The 23954-nt window shown below is 49.7% G+C and overlaps 1 protein-coding gene across 6 annotated transcripts in view; it reads right to left on the bottom strand.

Moving 5' to 3' along the window:
* Window positions 1–6203: 6203 nt before the first annotated feature.
* The window catches only part of KIF20B (kinesin family member 20B), an 81934-nt gene continuing 64183 nt past the window's right edge, over window positions 6204–23954 (bottom strand). For 4 of the 6 annotated variants that reach the window (XM_060174120.1, XM_060175735.1, XM_060175214.1 and 1 more), the window contains 7 exons: window positions 21778–22029; window positions 20750–20860; window positions 18226–18423; window positions 12320–12421; window positions 11564–11711; window positions 8929–9071; window positions 6204–6427 (listed from right to left, as the gene is read on the bottom strand). In XM_060174120.1, coding sequence (XP_060030103.1) covers window positions 6350–6427; window positions 8929–9071; window positions 11564–11711; window positions 12320–12421; window positions 18226–18423; window positions 20750–20860; window positions 21778–22029 — 1032 coding nt within the window. In that variant the 3' untranslated portion in view covers window positions 6204–6349. The remainder of the gene's footprint in view (window positions 6428–8928; window positions 9072–11563; window positions 11712–12319; window positions 12422–18225; window positions 18424–20749; window positions 20861–21777; window positions 22030–23954) is intronic. The other 2 variants (XM_060174628.1, XM_060176210.1) reach the window with 2 other exon arrangements.

The following is a 23954-nucleotide window of genomic DNA, read 5'->3' as shown; positions in this document are numbered from 1 at the left end:
GTTGATTGTTAAGTGTTAGTTTAATTCCACTGTGGTCTGAGATGCTTGGGATGATTTCAGTGCTCTTGAATAGGCTGATGCTGTCTTTGTGGCCTAAATATGGTCTATCCTTGAGAATGACCCATGTGGATTTGAGTAAAATGTGTATTCCAGTTTCTTGGGATGAATGACTCTGAAAATGTCCAATAGTTCTAGTTTATCTATCTCTTCATTTAGCTCCCTTATGTCTTTACTGATTTTCTTCCTGGATGATCTGTCAAGTTGAGATAGTGGGGTGTTGAAGTCCCCTACTATGATTGTGTTACTGTTAATATATTGCTGTAGCTCTTTCAGTAGAAGTTTGATGTACTTAGATGGCTTCTCATTAGGTGCATAGATATTAATAATTGTTAAGTCCTCTTGATTGACTGATCCTCTGAGCATTAAGTAGTGTCCATTCCTATCTTTTTTAATCTTATCTATTTTAAAGTCTATCATGTCAGATATGAGAATAGCTGCTCCTGCCCTTTTTTGTGGGCCATTGGCTTGTATGATAGTTTTCCATCCTTTCACTTTAAGTCTGTTTGTCATGTTGAGTTAGGTGAGTTTCCTGTAGACAACATATTGTTGGGTTGTGTTTTCTGATCCATCTTCCTACTCTGTGTCTTTTAATAGGTGAATTCAGGCCATTGACATTTATTGATATCAAAGATTGAAGATATTTTAACACCATTCTTGTAGAGTTTTAGAGTGTTTTGATATATGTCCTATTAGTGGTGGTCTAGTTGTTTATAGGAGACCTTTCAGAACTTCTTTCAGGGCAGGCTTGGTGATGGTTGTTTCCTTCAACTGTTGCTTGTCTGAGAAGGTTTTGATGCCTCCATCTAGTCTGAATGACAGTCTAGCAGGATATAGTATTCTTGGCTGAAAGCCTTTCTCATTGAGCACTCGATAGATATCTTGCCATTCTCTTCTGGCCTGTAGTGTTTGTATGGAGAATTCTGCTGCTAATCTTATGGGTTTTCCTTTGTAGGTGACTCTGTTTTTCTCTTGCAGCCTTGAGGATCCTTTCTTTATCCTTATTCCTTTCCAATCTAAGTATGACATGTCTTGGTGTCTTTAGGTCTGGGTTAATTCTGTTTGGGACCCTCTGGGCTTCTTGAATCTTTATGTCTTTGGTGTTGTCTAGACTAGAGAAATTTTCAGCTATTATGGCCTGGAGAACGCTTTCTTCCTCCCCTTCTCTTTCTTCCTCTGGTAAGCCAATAATGCGTATATTGTTTCTTCTGAAGTCATCCCATAGGACTCTGTTGTTGTTTTCAGCATCTCTTAATCTCTTTTTGAGATCTCTTACTTCTTTTTTAGTTGTCTCTAATTCATCCTCAATCTTGCTAATTCTGTCTTCAGTCTCATTGATTCTATTCTCTCTGCCCTCTACTGTTTTCTGGAGTTCATCTATTTTGTTGCCCTGCTCTGATACTGTTTTAGCTTATTCAGCTAGTTGCCTTCTTAGCTCAGATATTTCAACTTTCAGCTCTCTAATAACCATGAGATAATTAGAATTTTCTTCCATATTCTCATTTGTTGTTCCTGCATTTGTGATTACAATTTTTTCAAATTCTTTACTCACTCCTGTTATTATTTCCTTAGCTAATGTTTGGATGTGGAACTCGTTGTTTTGTGCTTCACCCTCTGGAGGACTTTTAGCTGGACTCTTGTCCTGGTTCGAGTCTCCAGTATTTTTTCTTGTTGTTTTAACCATTTTATATATTATGTTATGAGTTCCCTTTATCAGTACTTTTCAAATTATTGATCACTATTGCCTGGATTGACTTGTGTCTAAGTAATTTAATTAAAGGGTTTACCGTGGTGGAAGTTAACAGTTTTTTCAATTCCCTGAGTTGGAGCTCAGTGGTGTAAAAGCCTCTTTTTTTTTCTTCCCTGTAGGCTATGGGAGCCTGGGGGCTTTTAAACTATCAATAGGCTTCTTAGCTTAATCACTGACTCCTGACCAAGAGATAAAGCAGGGTGTGTCAGAGATAATCCAGTGGTTATGCAAAGAGACTTTCACAGCCCCTCAGCTATGCCACTGAGGTATAGGTCTTCTCCTGAGTTTCCCGGTTAGATCTCTGTCCCCTGGTGTCCCTCCCTGTTGCTGCTCCAGATTCTGAGGGTAGTAGCAATGGAGACTCAGAATTGCACTTGGTGAGTCTCTGGGGAGTCCTTTCCTCCCTTCAGCTGTCCCCTTGTTGTGGAGCAGACTGGAGGTGGTGTCTCCACTGATAAACTGTTGAATTGTTAGCAGTCACTTAATCTCTCCTTAGGCCCCTCTCTCCTCTCTGTCACCAGCCACGCGTGTTTGTACTCACGGGTGATTTACTGGGTTCCTGTGGTCATTCTAGTCCTGTCTTGTTTCGGTCCGGGTGGTCTCCTTTGGTATTCCTAGTTGATCCGGGAGAGGAGAGGAGAGAAAGCGATCTGCTGCTCGTAGCTCCGCCTCCGGAAGTAGACTCCCTAGTGTTTAATTTGCTTGATGTTTAATTGTGGTGCTGGCAGAGCCTTCCTGTGTGTTTAGTCAGCAATGAGAGGTATGAACTACCTGAAAGAACTCCTGAAAGAACTGTTAGGAACAGACTTTAGATGTACTAGTATTTGTGTTGGTCAATCATTAGAGTGATCATCCTGGTATTATAATGAAATGACAAAAAAGAAATCCATGATAGTTGTTTGAAATAAGCAAAACAATTAATAGCAAATAATTTAATTATTTACTAGTAAGAGAGAGAAACAAAGAAGAGGAGGAAGAGGAGGAGGACCAGAGCATTACTCTGACACATGGTGTACTGGGGGCTGGTTTTGGGCCCTGATGTTGGAGAGTCCTGTTTGTTCACTGCGCTTCCTCTCTGGGCCCTCACACATGCTGTCACTTACTTATAGACTTTCCCAGAGTCCTGCTCAGCTCTGGCTTATGGTGGTTCAGGGATTGAACTTGGGGCCTCTGGTGCCTCAGGCAGGAGAGCCTTTAGCCTAATTGCTATGGTATCTGCCCCGCTCCACAAACTACCTTAAAAAGTAAAAACAAGGGGGTCAGGCGGTGGCGCAGTGGGTTAAGCGCACGTGGCGCAAAGCGCAGGGACCGGCGTAAGGATCCCGGTTCGAGCCCCCGGCTCCCCACCTGCAGGGGAGTCGCTTCACGGGCAGTGAAACAGGTCTGCAGGTGTCTGTCTTTCTCTTCCCCTCTCTCTCTGTCTTCCCCTCCTCTCTCCATTTCTCTCTGTCCTATCCAACAACAAAGCAACGTCAACAATGGCAATAATAACCACAACGAGGCTGCAACAACTAGGGCAACAAAAAGGGGGAAAAATGGCCTCCAGGAGCAGTGGATTCATGGTGCAGGCACCGAGCCCAGCAATAACCCTGGAGGGGGAAAAAAAAAGTAAAAACATATGTCAGGTGTGAAGGAATTGTGTAGGCCTGAAGCACCTCAGCAACCCTGGTGGGGAAAAAAAAAAGGAACAAGAATTTAATAGTGATCTCTAAGTGAATAATTTTGGTACAGAGAGAAAACACCGGGGACTAGGTTTATTTTATTTTATTTTTTAAGTATTTTAAAATATTTATTTATTTATTCATTCCTTTTTGTTGCCCTTGTCTTTATTATTGTAGTTATTGTTATTGATGTCAGTGTTGGATTGGACAGAGGGAAATAAGAGAGGGGGAGAGAAAGACAGACACCTGCAGACCTGCTTCACTGCCTGTGAAGCGACGCCCCTGTAGGTGGGGAGCCGGGGGCTCGAACTGGGATCCTTACGCCGGTCCTTGTGCTTTGCACCACGTGCACTTAACCCGCTGTGCTACCGCCTGACTCCTGGGACTAGGTTAATATAAAGAAAGTGGAGCTCCAGGACCCACCACCCGCCATGTCTCCACTTGCAAGGGGAAAGCTTGATGAGTGGTGAAGCAGTGCTGTCAACCCGGGTGTCCCTGTATCTGGTGGTTCTGTCACCCTGGGGTCCCTGTCACCCGGAGGTCCCTGTCATCTGGGGGTCCTGTCACCCGGGGGTCCCTGTCATCTAGGGTCCCGTCACCTGGGGGTCCCTGTCATCTGGGGGTCCTGTCACCCGGGCGTCCCTGTCATCTGGGGGTCTTGTCACCCGGGGGTCCCTGTCATCTGGGGGTCCTGTCACCCGGGGGTCCCTGTCATCTGAGGGTCCCTGTCCCCTGGGGGTCCCGTCACCCGGGGGACCCTGTCATCTGGGGGTCCCGTCACCCGGGGTCCCTGTCATCCGGGGCTCCTGTCACCCGGGGTCCCTGTCATCTGAGGGTTCTGCCACCCCGGGGTCCCTCTCATCTGGGGGGTCCTGTCAACCCGGGTTTCCCTGTGTCTGGTGGTTCTGTCACCCTGGGGTCCCTGACACCCGGGGGGGTCCCTGTCATTTGGGGGTTCTGTCACCCGGGGTCCCTGTCATCTGGGTGTCTTGTCACCCGGGTGTCCCTGTCATCTGGGGGTTCTGCCACCCAGGTTCCCTGTCATCTACGGTCCCGTCACCCGGGGGTCCCTGTCATCTAGGTTCCCGCACCCGGGGGTCCCTGTCATCTGGGGGGTCCAGTCAACCCGGGTGTCCCTGTGTCTGGTGGTTCTTTCACCCTGGGGTCCTTGTCACCCGGAGGTCCCTGTCATCTGGGGGTCCTGTCACCCGGGGGGTCCCTGTTATCTGAGGGTCCTGTCACCCGGGGGTCCCTGTCATCTGGGGGTCTTGTTACCCTGGGGTCCCTGTCACCCGTGGGTCCTGTCACCCGGGAGTCTGTGTCATCCTGGGTCCTGTCAGCCTGGGGTCCCTGTCATCTAGGGGTCCTGTCACCCGGGTGTCCTTGTGTCTGGGGGTCCTGTCACCCGGGGGTCCTGTCAGCTGTGGGTCCCTGTCATGTGGGTTCCTGTCACCTGGGGGTCCCTGTCATCTAAGGTCCCGTCACCCGGGGGTCCCTATCATCTGGGGGTCCCTGTCATCTGGGGGTCCTGTCACCCGGCGGTCCCTGTAACCCGGGGGGTCCCTGACATCTGGGGGTCCTGTTACCCGGCAGTCCCTGTCATCCTGGGGTCCCTGTCATCTGGGGGTCCCTATCACCCGGCGGTCCCTGTCACCCAGGGGTCCCTGTCATCTGGGGGTCCCGTCAGCCGGGTGGTCCCTGTTATCTGGGGGTCCTGTCACCCGCGGGTCCCTGTCATCTGGGTTCCTGTCTCTCGGGGTCCCCGTCATCTGGGGGTCCTGTCACCCGGGGCCCTGTCATCTGGGGGTCCTGTCACCCGGGTTCCTGTCTCTCGGGGTCCCCGTCATCTGGGGGTCCTGTCACCCGGGGGTCCCTGTCATCTGGAGATCCTGTCACACGTGGGTCCCAGCCCCAACTCTGCCGTGAACCCTGGGGCAGCCAGACCCTTCTTACCCCCTAGGGCACCGTCTCCCAAGACTGTCCTGCCAGCGCCTCCAACTACAACTCCCAGAATGCCGCACCTTATCCACGCACAACTCCCAGAATGCCGCGGGCCTTACCCACGCACTACTCCCAGAATGCCTTGGGGCCTCACCCTTGCACAACTCCCAGAATGCCGCGGGCCATGCCCACTCACGAGTCCCAGAATGCCGTGGCCCTCCGGGACAGCCCCTGTGCACCCGCACAGGAAGCCCCATCTACACCTGCTGCGGGGAGGCGCCCGCGTGGGGGCTGGTGCAGGAGGGCGGGCAGGGAGAGGGGGCAGGAGGGCGGCCCTGCACTGGGGAGAGCCGAGCCTGCTTCCCCCCCAACAGAGCTTCCAGACAGACGTGCCCTGACACTCACCTCAGCACCCGCACACGACAGGACAGACAGACAGACGCGCCCTGATACTCACCTCAGCACCCGCACACGACAGGACAGACAGACAGACGCGCCCTGACACTCACCTCAGCACCCGCACACGACAGGACAGACAGACAGATGCGTTCTGACACTCACCTCAGCACCCGGACACGACAGACAGACAGACAGACGCGCCCTGACACTCACCTCAGCATCCGCACACGACAGGACAGACAGATAGACGCGCCCTGACACTCACCTCAGCACCCGCACACGACAGGACAGACAGACGCACTCTGACACTCACCTCAGCACCCGCGCACGACAGACAGACAGACAGACAGACAGACGCGTTCTGACACTCACCCGAGCACCCCCCAGGCGGCACGCTGAGTCTCACCGACTTTATTGAGCAGGAATCACACGGCCATGGACACACAATTATCTGTCCACGCACACGCACAATTACTTTAAAAGCCAAGACGTGAGCCGCAACAACCATGAATACGGGCTCTGAGCATTCTCCACAGGCGATTCATTTAGCCGTTTTAGTTCGAAGTCGCCGTCTGAGAATCTGATGATCACTTTCTTTCACTTTCTGGTCCATCACAATCTGAAATGAACATTCCACATTACATGAAACATACAGTAACATAGGTGACACTACACGAAACATATTGTAACACAGGTGACATTACATGAAGCATACTATAACATATAGGTGACATTACATGAAATATGCAGTAACATAGGTGACACTACACGAAGCATACTGTAATATAGGTGACATTACATGAAACACATAGTAACACACAGGTGACATTACACAAAACATACAGTAACATAGGTGACATTACATAAAACAGAGTAACATACAGGTGACATTACATGAAACATGCAGTAACATAGGTGACACTACATGAAGCATACTGTAACATAGTGACATTACACGAAACATATAGTAACATAGGCGACATTACATGAAACAGGAACATACAGGTGACATTACATGAAACATGTAGTGACATATAGGTGACATTACATGAAAGCATATGGTCAGTGACACAATCTGCTCCCTGCTTAGTAACTGAAGTGACAGGCACATTATAAAGCGCTCTGATCCTCACAGACCTCAACTTAACTGTTTTCTTTAAAACAAACCAAAAAGGGGCCAGGTGGTGGTGCACCTGGTTGAATGCACGTTACAGTGCACAGAGACCCGGGTTCGAGCCCTGTCCCCACCTGCAGGGGGAAAGCTTCTCAAGTGGTGGAGCAGGGCTGCAGGTGTCTCTGCCTCTCCCCCTTTCTATCACCTCCTCCCCTCTCGATTTCTGTCTCTATGCAACAAAGATAAAAAAAGAGCAGTGTGCCGCTCTGCCCAGTGCATGACCTGGGTTTGAGCCCAGCCCCCACTCCACCGAAGGAAACTTCTGAGCTGTGGTCTTTCACTCTTAAGTGGACAGAACAGAACGAACCCAACCAACACAAATAGATTTTGTAAACGATGCTTTCACCACTATCTCATTCTAAGGCTACGTAATCCAAACCACACTGAATTCAGGAAATACAGAGCTTTAAACAGTCACTGCTCATTCCCAGAGACACGCAAAGCTGTGAAACGGGAAGATCCAGCTGGTGCAACCGACGTGGGGCTGCGTGGTGGGCACACACCTCCACACCCAGGGATCTGTGTTCGAGCCCTGGTGCCCTCCTGCAGGAGCATCTTCACATGCTGTAGTCAAGCACCACAGGTGTCTTTTCCTCTCCCGTCAATTACAAAAGAAAAAGGAAAAACAACAAAAGGCTACCAGGGGCTGTGGGTCTGTTGTACAGGCCTTTTGGTGACAGAAAACAAACAAAACACTAACAGAACACTACAGCAGCATATCAGAGCTGACCCTAACTCTTACTCTGTCACACGTTGTCACGTGTGGCATCTTATATTACTTATTACTGGATACGACAGAAATTGAGAGGAGTGGGGAGACAGGGAGAGAGAGAGACCTGCAGACCTGCTTCACCGCTTGTGAAGCTTCCCTCCTGCAGGTGGGGACGGGGGGTTCGAACCCGGGTCCTTGTGCATGTTTAGTGTGTACTCACCTCCCCACCCGCAAGCAGCAGGTTTAAAGAAAAGCTGAGAGGAAATTACTGAATGCCACTGCGTGTTTGCTAGCAGACACACTTTGGTTCGTACAGCTCTTGGGACAGATGCTGTCTATGTCAAAATTGGTGTTAAACAGACACCGGAAGCAAAGAAATCACTAGGGACAACTCTACTGATGAGCTGGGGTTCATCTGATGTCTGCGGCCACACCGCCCTCAACATGCCCACCTCACCCAGCATTCATCTGGTGGCTTTACAAGCATAAGCACGTGCCCCTTCTGTGTGTAATACAGCACGTCTAGTCAATCGCTATAAATCTAACACTGTACATGTCTTTTTTAGACCTTTACTTCAGCACTTCCTGTGCCCACGGTATCAGACTCCAAGGCTAGAAGTCTGCTATCTGGTCACTTCACATCTTTTTTGACGCCAGTCACTGGGACTCCCACCAGTGAGCAGGAACAACCGGGTGGGGGCGCAATGGAGTGCACCTGGCAGAGCACACACGCGCTATCGTGTGTGAAGACCTGGCAGAGCACACACGCGCTATCGTGTGTGAAGACCTGGCAGAGCACACACGCGATATCGTGTGTGAGGACCTGGCAGAGCACACACGCGCTATCGTGTGTGAGGACCTGGGCTCAGACCCAGGCCCCCGCCTATGGGGGCAGCTGCACAAGCAGCAGAGAGTGCTGTGGGTGCCTCGTGCGTTCTCTCTTACTGCCCCCTCATTTCTGTCTCTAGCAAAAGAAGATAAAGAATAAAGGCCACCGGGAGTCGGGCGGTAGCACAGTGTGCTAACTGCATGTGGTGCAAAGCACAAGGACTGGCGTCAGGATCCCGGTTCGAGCCCCCGCCTCCCCACCTGCAGGGGAGTCGCTCCACAGGCGGTGAAGCAGGTCTGCAGGTGTCTTTCTCTCCCCCTCTGTCTTCCCCTCCTCTGTCCATTTCTCTCTGTCCTATCCAACAATGACGACAGCAATAACAACAGGACCGTGAGGCTAGCTCACCACTTGGCCGGCCATGCTGAGAGGAGAGGAGATCTGGCTGGTATAGAGTCTCCGTTTGGCCCGCTTTGGTCGAGGCCCATCCTCTTTACTTGACTCAACTCGTGGGGGCCTGGAAGAGCTCATCGTCTCAATAATCTTCTTTGCTATGACAGAAACACAGTGAACCGAATATCAAATCACAACACGCTTGTCGCCATCCAAAGACACACAGTGCGGCACTACGTCTGAGACGCTCTGGGGCCCAGAGGACATTCTGCTCAAGGGCGACGGTGGTCACAACACACCGACACACCGAGTGACCTGGTCTTCAACCCCGCCCATCAGGCCACCACCGCACACCCACTGGAATAATGGCAGGAAAGGGGGTGGGTGGAGGCAGGCGGCGCTGACACAGCTGGTGGTGCCTAGTGTGCTGGGGTCCTACTGGAGAACTCACAGCGTCTGCCAGCTGCAGAGGCTCTGAACTTCTTTTTCCAGATAGATGGTGAGAGAGAGGAGAGATAGCACTCATACTTTCTTTGGACAGACAGAGAGAAACTGAGAGACAGACACCTGCAGCCCTGCTTCACCACTTGTGAAGCTTCCCCTACAGGTGGGGACTGGGGCTTGAACCTGTAAAGTGCTTCCTTTGCATGATATTCCCGCGTAATAGCTGAGGACTGGAGCCTGGGTCCTCGTGTGTTATGAAGTGTATGTTTTATTGGGTAAGCTGTCTCTGGCCCCCATTTTCTTTTTTTTTAACATTATATTTCCAAAGAGACGAGAGGGAACAAAGTGCTGCTCAGCTCTGGCAGATGGTAGTGTCAGAGGCTGAACCTGGCACCCCTGTGGCCTCGTCCACGCCAGTCTGCTGTGCCACTTCTCGGTATCTCCCTGGCCTGAGCTGTGCAATTCTCTTTCTTTCAGAGATTTATTTTCTTACTAACGACAGAATGGAGAGACAGGAGAAGAGAGAACTGGGGTCATCCATCTGGCATGTGTGCTGGGATGAAGCCCAGACCTGTGCTGCAGCCTGGGGTTTGAGGGCACATGAGAACCTGGCACGTGATGTCAGGGTGGAACTCGGGGCCTCAAGTTCGAGCCCAGTGTTTGACATATTGTGACACCCTCTGAACCACAATGAACACTTCGAAGAAATAGGGCTCAGGAGACAGCATAATGGTTATACCAAAAACTTTGATGCCTGAGGCTCTGCGGCCCCAGGTTCAGTCCTCAGCACAAGCCCGAGCAGAGCAGAGCAGGGCTCTGGTCTCTCTCGTTCTCTGTAGAACTCTCATTAAAATAAAACGGAGAACATCACGTTAAAGTACTGTAATATAAAAACAGCGATGGAACACAAATAGACTATTCACAAAGAAAAAACATGCATGAAATCATGATCAGTAAACAGCAAAAAGAAATATACACTGAGTGAAAGTAGTTTGTGACTTTAAACCCTTGGATTACAGAAACACACCAGCAAGATAAAGACTCGACTGTTAGCAGCTGACTGCTTCTGTCAAGTGGAATACATCTAGAAAATTTCTTACTCTGTCCATTTGTTTTATACTGTTTTAATAGATACACCTGATTCTAACAGAAATTTTTTTGCTTTGGGAAAACTCGTGGGTAAGAATGCGTACACATGATACCAACTGTGTGTGTGTGTGTGTATGTGTGTATATTTTAAGATTTTATTCATTAATGAAGAAGATAGAGAGGGAGAGGGAGAGGGGGAGGGAGAAGGAACAAGCCAGACGTCACTCTGGTACATGTGCTGCCAGGGATTGAACTTATTAGGACCTCATGCTTGAGAGCCACCTCCCGGACCACCAAGGTCATGTGTACACGTTTTAAAGTAGCAAAGACACCTATTTTGCTACCAGGGTCGTCACTGCGGTTCAGCGCTTGCAGTGCCTCGCCAGCACCTGGCAGCTCTCAGGAGAGAGAGGAGACAGAGGAGACACCGGCAGCCCTTGTGAAGCTTCTCCCCTGTAAGTGGGGGCTGAGGGCTTGAACTCAGGTCCTTGACTTGCTAACAGATATGCTCTGCCTGGTGCACCATGCCTGGGTCCCCAAGAAGGTTTACCATTATTATGTTTACCAGAACACTGTTCAGCTCTGGCGTATGGTGGTGTGGGGGATTGAAACTGGAACTTTCGAGCCTCAGGCATGGAAGCCGTTTTGTTTAACCATTATGCTACCTCCACAGACCTCAAGAAGGTATTGGAGACCTACTGGTTCATGGCTGAGATGAACTTTGAAAAAGCTGCGTTACCTTTCAGGACAGCTAATTAAGAGAGAAAAATAAAACACGAGTAGATTCTGTCCCATCACACCATCGGCGATTATCTACAGAAGATGCAGTTCTGCCACTTCACTCCATGTCTTCTGCGAAAATTTCTGAAGCAGTCTTGTCCCTACTGTCACCACCAGACTGTGTTGCCTGCTGCTACACAGCCTCCTCTGGCCAGTCCCTCACGTGCCTTTTCCTCCACTCCAGTTAACACCCGGGACATCAGCCTTTCCTGCTTCCTCCCACAGCACCTGACACAACACCTACTGGAAGTCAGCTACTATCTAACACGACGATCAACTACAAGAAAACACCCGCACCTGCTGTAAAGTATGGCCACCGAGCTGATGTTCCACAAACCTTTTGACTGAAGAATTGTAGGAGAATGCTGTAAAAAGTCTCCAAATTTCTGTAGTGTTCCATCTTTTTTTTTAGCGGCTGAGTTTCTGTTAATTGTAGATGCCTGACTCCGTAAAGAATACGCTTTAGATGGTGGAGCTGTGGAGACCTAATGAAAACAACAACAAACACTTCTTGTCATTACTGATGAGGAAATACTTGCAGACACAGCTTCTAGCGTGTGCGCGTTTACGCGCGCTCAAACAGATGTGTCAACACCGACCCCTCATAGTTTATAATTCTCAGACAAGGAACCTGAGATTAAGTGCACAAGAAGAGGGGTTGGGGGAATAGCACAGTGGCTATGCAAACAGACTCTAGTGCTCGAGGTCCTGAGGGCCCGGGCTAATCCCCACAGCAGAGGAGCTGAAGCACAGCTGAGCCGCGCGAGCCAAGAACAGCAGAGAGTGTGACAGGGCCAGTCGGAGTGAGCAAGCAGGGCCGAGTACCCCAGTGCTACAGCTGATCTCCAGACTGAAGGAGACTAAACGCTGGAAGCCACAAGAGTTAGAGTTAGGAAAACTAAGAAATGTTATATGCGTACAAACTATTGTATTTACTGCCGACTATAAAATATTAATCCCCAAATAAAGAAATTAAGAAAAAAAGAGTTACAGTTACACAGAAAACGGACTTCCGGGTGAACACTCATTAGAGTCACTTCTATTTTCACCTACAAGGCATGAAAAACAGTTTTGGACAAAGTAAAACACAAACCTTTTGTTCTTTATTGAGAGGAGAATTTCTACATGCAGGAATAGGGGATTTAAAATTAGGTTTGGGTGTAGAATTCTTCTTGTTTTCACATTTCACCAAACCCTAAAAATAATGAGTTTCACCACTGGTTAATTTGAAAATATTCATTTGCTTTCTAGAGAGAGAAAATAAAAAACATGCTGATGGGACAACACACCTAAGTCTAAGGGTATTTAATATACTTGTTATCTTTATTTATTTTAACTTTATCTGATAGGTCAGAAAGAAATTTAGAGGGAAGAGGGAGGAGACAGAGAGACAGAGAGACACCTGCAGCCTTGCTTCACCACTCATTAAGCTTCTCCCCTGCAAGTGTGGACAAGGGGCTTGAACCCAGGTGCCTGAGCACTGTAGTGGGAACACTTAACCAGGTGCACCGCTGCATGGCCCCCCACTTGTCATCTTTTATTTGAACCTCCTCTTTGAATCACAGTACAGAATCTACCCACCCTCTCCCCAGCTTCCAAACCTTGCAAAGCATCATGTTCAAGATCTCTAAATGCCTTGTGGCAACATCAAAAACAAAGTAAAAACAAACAAATAAAAATCTGTGATATAAACACAGGTAAAATGTGAACATCAGGAGTCGGGCAGTAGCGCAGCGGGTTAAGCGCACGTGACGCAAAGCACAAGGACTGGCGTAAGGATCCCGGTTTGAGCCCCCGGCTCCCCACCTGCAGGGGAGTCGCTTCACAGGCGGTGAAGCAGGTCTGCAGGTGTCTGTCTTTCTCTCCCCCTCTCTGTCTTCCCCTCCTCTCTCCATTTCTCTCTGTCCTCTTCAACAACCATGACATCAATAACAACAACAACAACAACAAAAGGGAATAAATATTTTAAAAAACCGTGAACATCAAGAAATACCTTTCCCTGCTAAATACACACGGCATTTTCTTGCACACGATTGTAGCCAGAGCAAAGTCTTGTAGGCACAGTTACATTCACTGAGTCGAGCTGGTGTAAACCCTAGTGGTTGTAGAGATCATATAGGCTCAGAAAAGGCTAAAAGAAGAGAAGCACAAGGAGTAAAACTACAGCTGAACGCCGGGACTCGTGCTGCAAAAAGCAGCAATTACAAGGGCGAGAAGAAACAGGCCTCCCGAAAAGGGGAAAGTCCTGCGGGCAACATGGGGGAGACTGTAGGCCCGCCGTGCTGTGCGCGTCATGGCTAGCACGGAGACGGCCTCTCTGGAGACTGCACTGTGAGCAGACCACACGACACTCGAGTCGCTACAGCAGTGAAGGGCTAGCAAAATGACTCAAAGCTTTTGGATTCTTCTATTTTTCTTTTTTAAATTTTTATATTTATTTATTCATATTCCCTTTTGTTGCCCTGGTTGTGGTTACTGATGTCGTTGTTGTTGGATAGGACAGAGAGAAATGGAGAGAGGAGGGGAAGACAGAGGGGGAGAGAAAGACAGACACCTGCAGACCTGCTTCACCGCCCGTGAAGCGACTCCCCTGCAGGTGGGGAGCCGGGGGCTGGAACTGGGATCCTTACGCTGGTCCTTGCGCTTTGCGCCACGTGCCACCGCCCGACTCCCTTCTATGTTTCTAAGCAGACCATTGTTCAATTCAGGTTTATGGTGGTGCTGGGGATTGAGCCTGGGACCTCAGAGCCTCTGGCATGACCATTATTTGTCTCCCCAGCCCAAGCATTAAGTTCCTATATGACTTGTTTACATGATAAAGAGTAACAATTTAAGGGCAGGGGAGACAGCATAACGGATATGCAAACAGACTCTCAACCTGGGGCTCCTAAGTCCCAAGTTCAATTTCCCGCACCACAAGCCAGAGCTGAGCAGTGCTCTGGTGTTCTCTCTGCATCTTTCTCAAAAATAAAATTAAAAACGAAACAAAACAAAACAAAATTTAATCCTTAAAAACCACCTTTCCGGAGTCAGGCAGTGGGTTAAGCACACATGGCGCAAAGCGTAAAGGCCGGTCAGGATCCTGGTTCAAGCCCCCGGCTCCCCACCTGCAGGGGAGTCGCTTCACAGGCAGTGAAGCAGGTCTGCAGGTGTCTCTGTCTCTCTATCTCCCCCTTCTCTCTCAATTTCTCTCTGTCTCTATCCAATAACAAATAAATAAATTAAAAAGAAAACCACCTTTCCCCTTCTTTCGTAAAAAAAAAAAAAAAAAAAGTCAAGGAAAAGTCACAGATGATGGCAAAAATTAAAATATCGTTACTTACGTGGTCCAGGAGGTAGCGCAGTGGCTAAGGCACTAGACTGTCAAGCATGAGGTCCTGAGTTCAATCCCTGGCAGCACATGTACCAGAGTAATATCTGGTTCTTTCTCTCTCTCCCTTATGTTTCTCATAAATAAATAAATACAAATCTTAAAAAAATATATCGTTACTTTTAAAAGGTGTAATTGTAATTGGTCCAGGAAACAGTTCAGTGGAAAGCATTGAACTCTTAAGCATGAGGTCCCGAGTTCAATCCCCAGCAGCATTGTACCAGAGTGATAATCTGGTTCTCTCTCTCTCTCTCCTCGTATCTTTCTCATGAATAAATAAGTGAAATCTTAAAAAAAAAAAAATTTCAAAAAAGAAGTGATTGTTTATTCAGTGAGAGGGGAGGGGCAGAGAGAAGCAGAGCATCCTTCTGGCAGATGTGGCTATCCCTGAACCCGGGAGCCTCACACACGCAGGGGAGGGGCAGAGAGAGAGAAGCAGAGCATCCTTCTGGCGGATGTGGCTATCCCTGAACCCGGGAGCCTCACACACGCAGGGGAGGGGCAGAGAGAGAGAAGCAGAGCATCCTTCTGGCAGATGTGGCTATCCCTGAACCCGGGAGCCTCACACACGCAGGGGAGGGGAAGAGAGAGAGAAGCAGAGCATCCTTCTGGCAGATGTGGCTATCCCTGAACCCGGGAGCCTCACACACGCAGGGGAGGGGCAGAGAGAGAGAAGCAGAGCATCCTTCTGGCGGATGTGGCTATCCCTGAACCCGGGAGCCTCACACACGCAGGGGAGGGGCAGAGAGAGAGAAGCAGAGCATCCTTCTGGCAGATGTGGCTATCCCTGAACCCGGGAGCCTCACACACGCAGGGGAGGGGCAGAGAGAGAGAAGCAGAGCATCCTTCTGGCAGATGTGGCTATCCCTGAACCCGGGAGCCTCACACACGCAGGGGAGGGGCAGAGAGAGAGAAGCAGAGCATCCTTCTGGTGGATGTGGCTATCCCTGAACCCGGGAGCCTCACACACGCAGGGGAGGGGCAGAGAGAGAGAAGCAGAGCATCCTTCTGGCGGATGTGGCTATCCCTGAACCCGGGAGCCTCACACACGCAGGGGAGGGGCAGAGAGAGAGAAGCAGAGCATCCTTCTGGTGGATGTGGCTATCCCTGAACCCGGGAGCCTCACACACGCAGGGGAGGGGCAGAGAGAGAGAAGCAGAGCATCCTTCTGGCAGATGTGGCTATCCCTGAACCCGGGAGCCTCACACACGCAGGGGAGGGGCAGAGAGAGAGAAGCAGAGCATCCTTCTGGTGGATGTGGCTATCCCTGAACCCGGGAGCCTCACACACGCAGGGGAGGGGCAGAGAGAGAGAAGCAGAGCATCCTTCTGGCAGATGTGGCTATCCCTGAACCCGGGAGCCTCACACACACAGGGGAGGGGCAGAGAGAAGCAGAGCATCCTTCTGGTGGATGTGGCTATCCCTGAACCCGGGAGCCTCACACACGCAGGGGAGGGGCAGAGAGAGAGAAGCAGAGCATCCTTCTGGCGGATGTGGCTATCCCTGAACCCGGGAGCCTCACACACGCAGGGGAGGGGCAGAGAGAGAGAAGCAGAGCATCCTTCTGGTGGATGTGGCTATCCCTGAACCCGGGAGCCTCACACACGCAGGGGAGGGGCAGAGAGAGAGAAGCAGAGCATCCTTCTGGCAGATGTGGCTATCCCTGAACCCGGGAGCCTCACACACACAGGGGAGGGGCAGAGAGAAGCAGAGCATCCTTCTGGTGGATGTGGCTATCCCTGAACCCGGGAGCCTCACACACGCAGGGGAGGGGAAGAGAGAGAGAAGCAGAGCATCCTTCTGGCGGATGTGGCTATCCCTGAACCCGGGAGCCTCACACACGCAGGTCCCGCGCTCCACCAAGGAGCCGCCTCCCTAGCAGCGAAGACGCAGTATCTAAGCTGTACCTGAGCTGCACCAAGTGCCGGAAAGCAAAGGCTCTAGAAGCGTCCGTCAAAGTGCCATAGGTCGGGTCAGAAGAGAGCTATGTAACATCCACTCAGTGGGCGTGTTAGCCGACAGCAAGCCTCGTTCTACGCTTCGTGCTATTTCTGGCCATCCACCAACTTGAAAAGAAGCTACTCTTCAAAGGAGTAAAAGAGGAAACACAGGCAGGGTGGCAGGCAGCGTAATGGCTGTGCAAAGAGGCTCTCACGCCTGAGGCCCCAAAGCCACAGTTCACTCTCCCACACCATAAACTAGAGCTGGGCAGAGCTCCGGGAAAGAAAAAAGAAAGGGGGGTCGGGTGGTAGAGCAGCGGGTTAAGCGCAAGTGGTGCAAAGCCCCAGCTTAAGGATCTCGAACGGTTCGAGCCCCCGGCTCCCCACCTGCAGGGGAGTCGCTTCACAGGCGGTGAAGCAGGTCTGTGGGTGTCTCTTTCCCTCCTCTCTCCATTTCTCTCTGTCCTAGACGACAACGTGCCATCAGCAACAACAATAATAACTACAACAACAATGAAAAACAACAAGGGCAACAAAAGGGAAAATAAGTAAATATAAAAAATTAAAAAAAGAAGTTGAAGAAGTGACTGTGCCACAGTTTATGATGAATGGTAAATGTTAAGTGTGTAACTTTTAGGGCAAATATCCCCATTTACTATTTACCCCGTGCAAAGCAAAAGCTGAGCATTAAAGGCTACCCTAGGGCCACGCAGCAGCTCAGATGCTGGCCGTGTCCCAGTGCCACATGCAAACGCGGAGCTACGGGCCAACTCTCAGCAGGGAAAGACCAAGGGGCAGCAGCATGGCCCTGCAGAGACCTGCCTAGCTCCACAGCCCCGCGCTCAATCCCTCGCACAAGCCAGAGCTGAGCAGGGATCTGGCGAGAAGAAAACCCTACCCAATAAAATCGGCATCACTTGATTTTTCATAGTGTCACTGAGATACAGGATAAAGACAAAGTTTACTCTCTTTTTTCCCCTTAAGCTTTTATTTATTAATGAGAAAGACAGGGGAGAGAGAGACGCAGACATCATTCTGGTACTCGTGTCGCGAGGATCCAATCAAGGCCTCATGCTTGAGCGCCTGCTGCTTTGTTGGCTAGCGCGCCAGCTCCCCCGGCTTAAAGCTCTGTCTCTAATCCTGCTGAACCAAGCACCACTCTGCCTGCAGGGCTCTGGTTTAATCCCCACTGGTTCACGATGTCTTTTTGCTCCGCCCCCTCCTTGTCACACCCTGATTCCCACCAATCTCTTCGCTCCACCCTCTCTATGTCACATCCTGTTTCCACCCTACTTGGCGAGTATATATACAGCTGCTCTTCCGTTTGAACACACTGGGGATTGCCTTCTGGCTCCCAGTCCCAGAGTCTCTCTCCTGCGACGTTAGCTCGGCACAAGTCCCTGATCCCTCTCCCACGCAGCAGCCTAGATTGGCTCCAGTTGAGTTCTCTCCAACCCAGAGAGCACTTACTCGGGAAGAAGCACCCTCAGGCTCTCCCGGCACTGCTTTACCCACGGTGCCACCTCCGACCACCGCCAGTTACTGCAGCTTCTCCCCTGAGGACTAGGACACCAGAGCAGCCTCACTTCACTTCTCCCACAGGGCTGTTCAGAGCCGCCCGGCAGCAGAGTCTGATTCTGCCCAGCCCGTGTGCCGCTTGCTACGGTCACCTGTAGGTGAGGCATTTACCTCAGCCACCTCACTGCTCCTCCTCTTCCGAGCCTTGGGCATCTTGACCGTCACCGGTGAGCTGCAGCCAGGGCGTCTCACAGCCATTTTGTTTGGCTGTAAAGGTGTGAACTGAATCTCTAGCTCAGGTTTTGGAAACCGGGTACTTTGACTGTTTTCTGTTGACACTTCACAGGAGTCAAGAACTACAGATTCATCCTACAACAAAATAAAAAGGAAAACATATCTGTAGCACAAGCGCTTATCAGAAACAATGAATCAGAAAGGATACACAGTGTGCAAGGGTGGTCCGGGGGGTGGCGCAGTGGATAAAGCACTGGGTTCTCAAGCATGAGGTCCCGAGTTCAATCCCCAGCAGCACAGGTACCAGAGTGATGCCTGGTTCTTTCTCTCTCTTCTCCTATCCTTCTCATTAATAAATAAAAATCTTTAAAAAAAAAAAAAAGGCATGCAAGGACAGATTTACCACAGTAAGACAGATTTCATTATTTCTCATGTTGGTGTGAGAAACAGTAAGAATTATGTAGGTAATTTCTTTTTTTTTTTTTAAGTTTTTATTTATAAAATGGAAACACTGACAAGGCCACAGGATAAGAGGGGTACAACTCCACACAATTCCCACCACCGGGACTCCATGTCCCATCCCCTCCAATAACTTTCCTATTCTTTATCCCTGGGAGCATGGACCCAGGGACATTATGTAGGTAATTTCAAAGGCTCTTGGGCCCCACCACGGACCTACTAGATGAGATCTTCAAGGAAGGAGTCAAGGAGACTTAAGAACTCTCACAGCTAAGGTCAAGCCCTGCTAATTCTTGACTGTCCTGCTCTCCGTGAAGATGAGCTGCGCCTGCCTGAGGCCTCTAAGGCAGTGGGTGTGGTGGGCCTTTGTCATGCTTGTGCCTCGCACCTGCCCTCTTGGAATGCCAGCTGGTACCCTCAAGCCAGCGTGCCACCATGTGTCCTCTTAAAAGTCATCTAGGGAGTTGGAGCCAGGAGGCTTTTAGGACCACATGAACATTTATCAGACCCACAACGACCCTGAGTCCATGTTCCCAGAGGGATAGAGAATAGGAAAGCTATCAGGGGAGGGAATGGGATATGGAGATCGGGTGGTGGGAATTGTGTGGAGCTGTACCCCTCTCATCCTGTGGTTTTGTTAATGTCTCCTTTCTTAAAAAAACACACACAAAAAAACATTTATCAGGGAAGAAATGCTCTATTATATGTGACTGCCTGTGTCAAGAGTTAACCTTACTTATTGATCAACGTTAGACTTCTCCGACTGATGTGATTTGTATCAGTCTATAAGGGCAATGGAAGTTATCTGAAATTCAACCCAAAAACATAAGAAGAGAACTGCTCAAGTTCTCCAGACGGGCACACGCTCCCCTCAGCTCGTTCCCGTTCACCCTTAAGACTCAGCATGGTGGACTCTAGGTCACATCCACAGCCACTCAGCAAACCCAGTCACAGCATTCAGCAAGGGCTGCTTCCAGCACTCTCTTCACAGCCCGTAGTCATCCATCCACATCTGTCTGACAAGATTGCTCATTCTTTTATTTTTTTTTCATTGTTGTAGTTATTGATGTTGTTGTTGGATAGGACAGAGGGAATTGGAGGAGGGAAGACAGAGAGGGGGAGAGAAAGACAGACACCTGCAGACCTGCTTTACCGCTTGTGAAGTGACTTCCCTGCAGGTGGGGAGCCGGGGGCTCAAACCGGGATCCTGATGCTGGTCCTTGCACTTTGTGCCACCTGCATTTAACCTGCTGCGCTACCGCCTGACTCCCAAGATTCCTGGCGGGGGTCGCTTCACAAGCAGTAAAGCAGGTCTGCAGGTGTCTGTCTTTCTCTCCCCCTGTCTTCCCCTCCTCTCTTCCATTTCTCTTGGACCTATCCAACAACAACAACAACTACAACAATAAAACAACAAGGGCAACAAAAGGGAATAAATATTTAAAAAGAAATAATTAAGTAAATAAAACATTAGTAAATAAAATTGGATTGAAGAATTCTCATCATCTGTTTGATCTGTGTGGGCTTTCCTACTTGTCTAGATAACAGATGAGTTGAGGAGAGTAATGCACTTGCGAATCTAACCTCCCAAAGAATCTCCCCTCTCCTCAAAACCCTTTTGTTCTCGTATTTATTTATTATCCCTTTTGTTGTCCTTGTTGCTTTTATTGTTGTTGTAGTTATTATTATTGTTCTTGATGTCATCATTGTTGGGTAGGACAGAGAGAAATGGAGAGCGGAGAGGAAGACAGACACCTGCAGATCTGCTTCACCACCTGTGAAGCGACTCCCCTGCAGGTGGGGAGCCGGGGATTCGAACCGGGATCCTTACGCCGGTCCCTGCGCTTTGCGCCACGTGCGCCTCACCCGCAGTGCTACAGCCCCCTTTTTGTTCTCTTACCCCAAACCCAGAACACAGCTAACTGTACAAGGTGCCTACACTGAAAAGCCAGTTTTGGGAATGTTCTTTAGTGATCAATGGTTAGTGGACTGCGTGAGCAGATACCTCTGCTTCCTTCCTGGCAACGTCGGCATTTGTGGGCTGAGGCTCAGTCTCGACTCTGCGAGGCTCTGCTGGGCTCTCATGTCCGAGCTTGGTAGCCATGACTCGCGTCTCCTAAAGTGCAAAGTATCAAAACCACGTCACCATAGCCTGAAAACAGTGAAGCAGCCCAAAAATCCAGCCTTTGTGGCTGACAGTGGAAACAAGGAGTCAGGAACTGGACCCGACGGCCCTCATGCTGTCTACTAGCAGAAAGCTCCACATTTCCTTATAGCTTAATGGTTATGCAGAAAGACTTTCATGCTAGAGGCACTAAAGGTCCCAGCTTCAACCCTCCCGCAGCACCATAAGCCAAAGCTGAGCAGGGCTCCAGCAGGGAAGGAGAAAAAAGAAAGAAAAAACCATCAAGTGTATTTAAATTAAGTGCCGGAGAAGACACTGCTCGCTTCTGGCTTGGCTTGTGCCGGGGGAGGGTGGGCCCCTCGCTCTGGTTCTGACAGCTCTTTCTTCTGCGATGCTGCTTGTCAGCAAGTCACTTCTGCCCACGAAGGTGCCAGCCATTATCCCGTCACTAAACAAACAGTCACCTTCCCCCATAACAGCATTCTGGGCCTCGCTCTCTCTTCGCTGCTTGTGAAGCTTCCTCCTGCAGGTGAGCACAAAGGGCTTGAACCTGGGTCCTTCTGCGTGGTAACACGTGAGCTCTAAGGGTGGGGGAGCTGGCACACGGTTACGCAAACAGACTCTAACGCCTGAGTCTCTAGTCCCAGGCTCAGCCGCCACACCACGATGAGGCCTCTGATAAAGCGAGACAAGCGCAGACAGACTTGGGGAGACCAGCCCAGCCCCTCCCGGCCCCCCTTCACCCCTTTCTGCCTCGCCCTGCACAGCTTGCGGACCTGCTGCAACAGGCCACCATTTCTAAGTTTCATCTCTTATTTTCTGTTTCCTTTGAATTAGTCACATACTCTAAAGGTGTTTTCTAAGGTCACGTGAGCCAAGATGGGCCCAGAGAGCAAGAAAGCGCTCACACTGTGGGAGCCCGGCACTGTGCTCTCTCGCAGCCGCACGGCCTCATGGTCTTTCTGCGCGCTGCTGGCGGCCAGAGCTCCCAGCTGCACTTCCAGTGCCGCAACCAACTGGTCCCGCTCCTCTCGCCACTTCTGGAGGCTGCTCTCCTTCTCTGCCAGCTGCACTTCCAGTGCTGCGACCAGCTGGTCCCGCTCCTCTCGCCACTTCTGGAGGCTGCTCTCTCTCTCTGCCAGCTGTGCTCTGAGCATTTCCTGAAAATAAGGTAGGAGAGAAAGTTCAACATGAACCTTGAAAAATCAGGTACCTCAAGAGTTTTTAACTTATTATAAATACAAATGTGAGCGGGATATGACAAATGACGATGTAAAAATTGCTCAGCTCTGGCTTATGGTGGTGCGCGGGACTGAACCTGAGACCTCAGAGCCGCAAAGATCTTATTTATTTATGAGAAAGATAGGAGGAGAGAGAGAACCAGACATCACTCTGACACATGTGCTGCCGGAGATTGAATTCCAGACTTCATGTTTGAGAGTTCAAAGCTTTACCACTGCACCACCTCCTAGACCACTAAATGACAACATATTTTACTGACTTGTAAAGATATGATGCCTTTGCAAATGCCGACTACCCCTGTTCCATGAGCCCCTATTCCCCTAGTGACAAAAACCAGTTAGTTACCAGTCTGTAAACAAATGTAGGTTTCAAACTAACACCAGCATTTTTACCAATATCTGAGAAATGAGAGGGTTAAATTTCAGTAAAACAAGTGAGTATAGAAGTTATATGGAGGGGGTTATATGGAGTGTAAGGATCCCGGTTTGAGCCCCAGCTCCCCACCTGTAGGGCGGGTCACTTCACAGGCGGTGAAGCAGGTCTGCAGGTGTCTGTCTTTCTCTCCCCCCCTCTGTCTTCCCCTCCTCTCTCCATTTCTCTCTGTCCTATCCAACAATATCAGTAGCAACATTATAATAACAACAATAACAATAACAATGATAACAAAAGGGAAAAAAATAAGTCTCCAGGAGCAGTGGATTCAGAGCCCAAGTGATATAACCCTGGAGGCAAAAAAAAAAGTTATATGGAAACACAAATTATTCAGAATAGTAAAAATTACTTTGTAGATGAATGAAAATGTGGGAGCAACGTTGTCAAGTGGCTTGAGGTTCGCCCCAGGAATCAGGACAATGTGGCTGGTGCTGGTGAGAAGAGAGTGAGAGCACAGGGCAGGAGCCAGAGGGGACAATGGGAGAAGGGCCAGGCCTTCCTACCGGACGGACAGCCAGGTAAAAGACAGGACGCCCAACCCTAGCCTCCTAGGGTACAGACAGACAAACCCTGGGCTAATTCTTTGACAAAAGTGGCGAAACTTTGGGCAAATGTTTTCCATCAGATTCTTTGTTATATTACCCCCCAACCAAAACAATCACACACTCTAAAAACAAGAGGCCGAACCTTGCCCCTACCTTGTTGGTCTGCTTCTGGATTCTGCTTGTGAAGCCTTGTTTTTATCATCACACTAGGTTCGCTTTGTGTTGCTTGTGACGTGTTGTGTTTGCGTGTCCACTGTTGGCTGGGCGCCCCCTGCCTCCGGGACACTGGTTTGGCCCTCGCTGGTTTGCGCTTTTTCCTCCTCCCCACCCCCATCCTACGTATTTCCTTTGTTCCTGACTCTTCCACCGGAGGAGAGAGATGCAGGACAGAACTGTGTTGTGATTAGAAGAGATTAGTTTTTTGAACTACATCCCCGCTCGTGAATAAAGACTGAACTGTGTTCTCAGCTCAGCCATGAGTCCCCGGTCATCTCTGTCTCCCGCCCGCGAAGCTAATCTGGCACGACCTCACTCCAACACAGAAAAATTATCGACCACATAAGGATCCTGATTCGAGAACCCGGCTCCCTACCTGCAGGGGAGTCGCTTCACAGGCGGTGAAGCAGGTGTCTGTCTTTCTCTCCCTCTCTGTCTTCCCCTCCTCACTCCATTTCTCTCTGTCCTGTCCCACAAGGACCACATCAATAGCAACTACAACAACAATGAAAAGCAACAAGGGCAACAAAAAAGGAAAATAAATAAATAAAATATAAAAAAAATAAAGGAATAGGTTAGAAAAATGGGGGACAATGCTACTTCATGAAAAGTAAATCAGAGATAAGTTACCTGGAAGACAGCACAGACAA

The sequence above is a fragment of the Erinaceus europaeus genome, chromosome 1, assembly GCF_950295315.1.
Source record: "Erinaceus europaeus chromosome 1, mEriEur2.1, whole genome shotgun sequence".
Taxonomy (NCBI): Eukaryota; Metazoa; Chordata; class Mammalia; order Eulipotyphla; family Erinaceidae; genus Erinaceus; species Erinaceus europaeus.
Note: the sequence above shows the minus strand (reverse complement) of the source record. Positions and strands in the feature narration are given on the sequence as shown.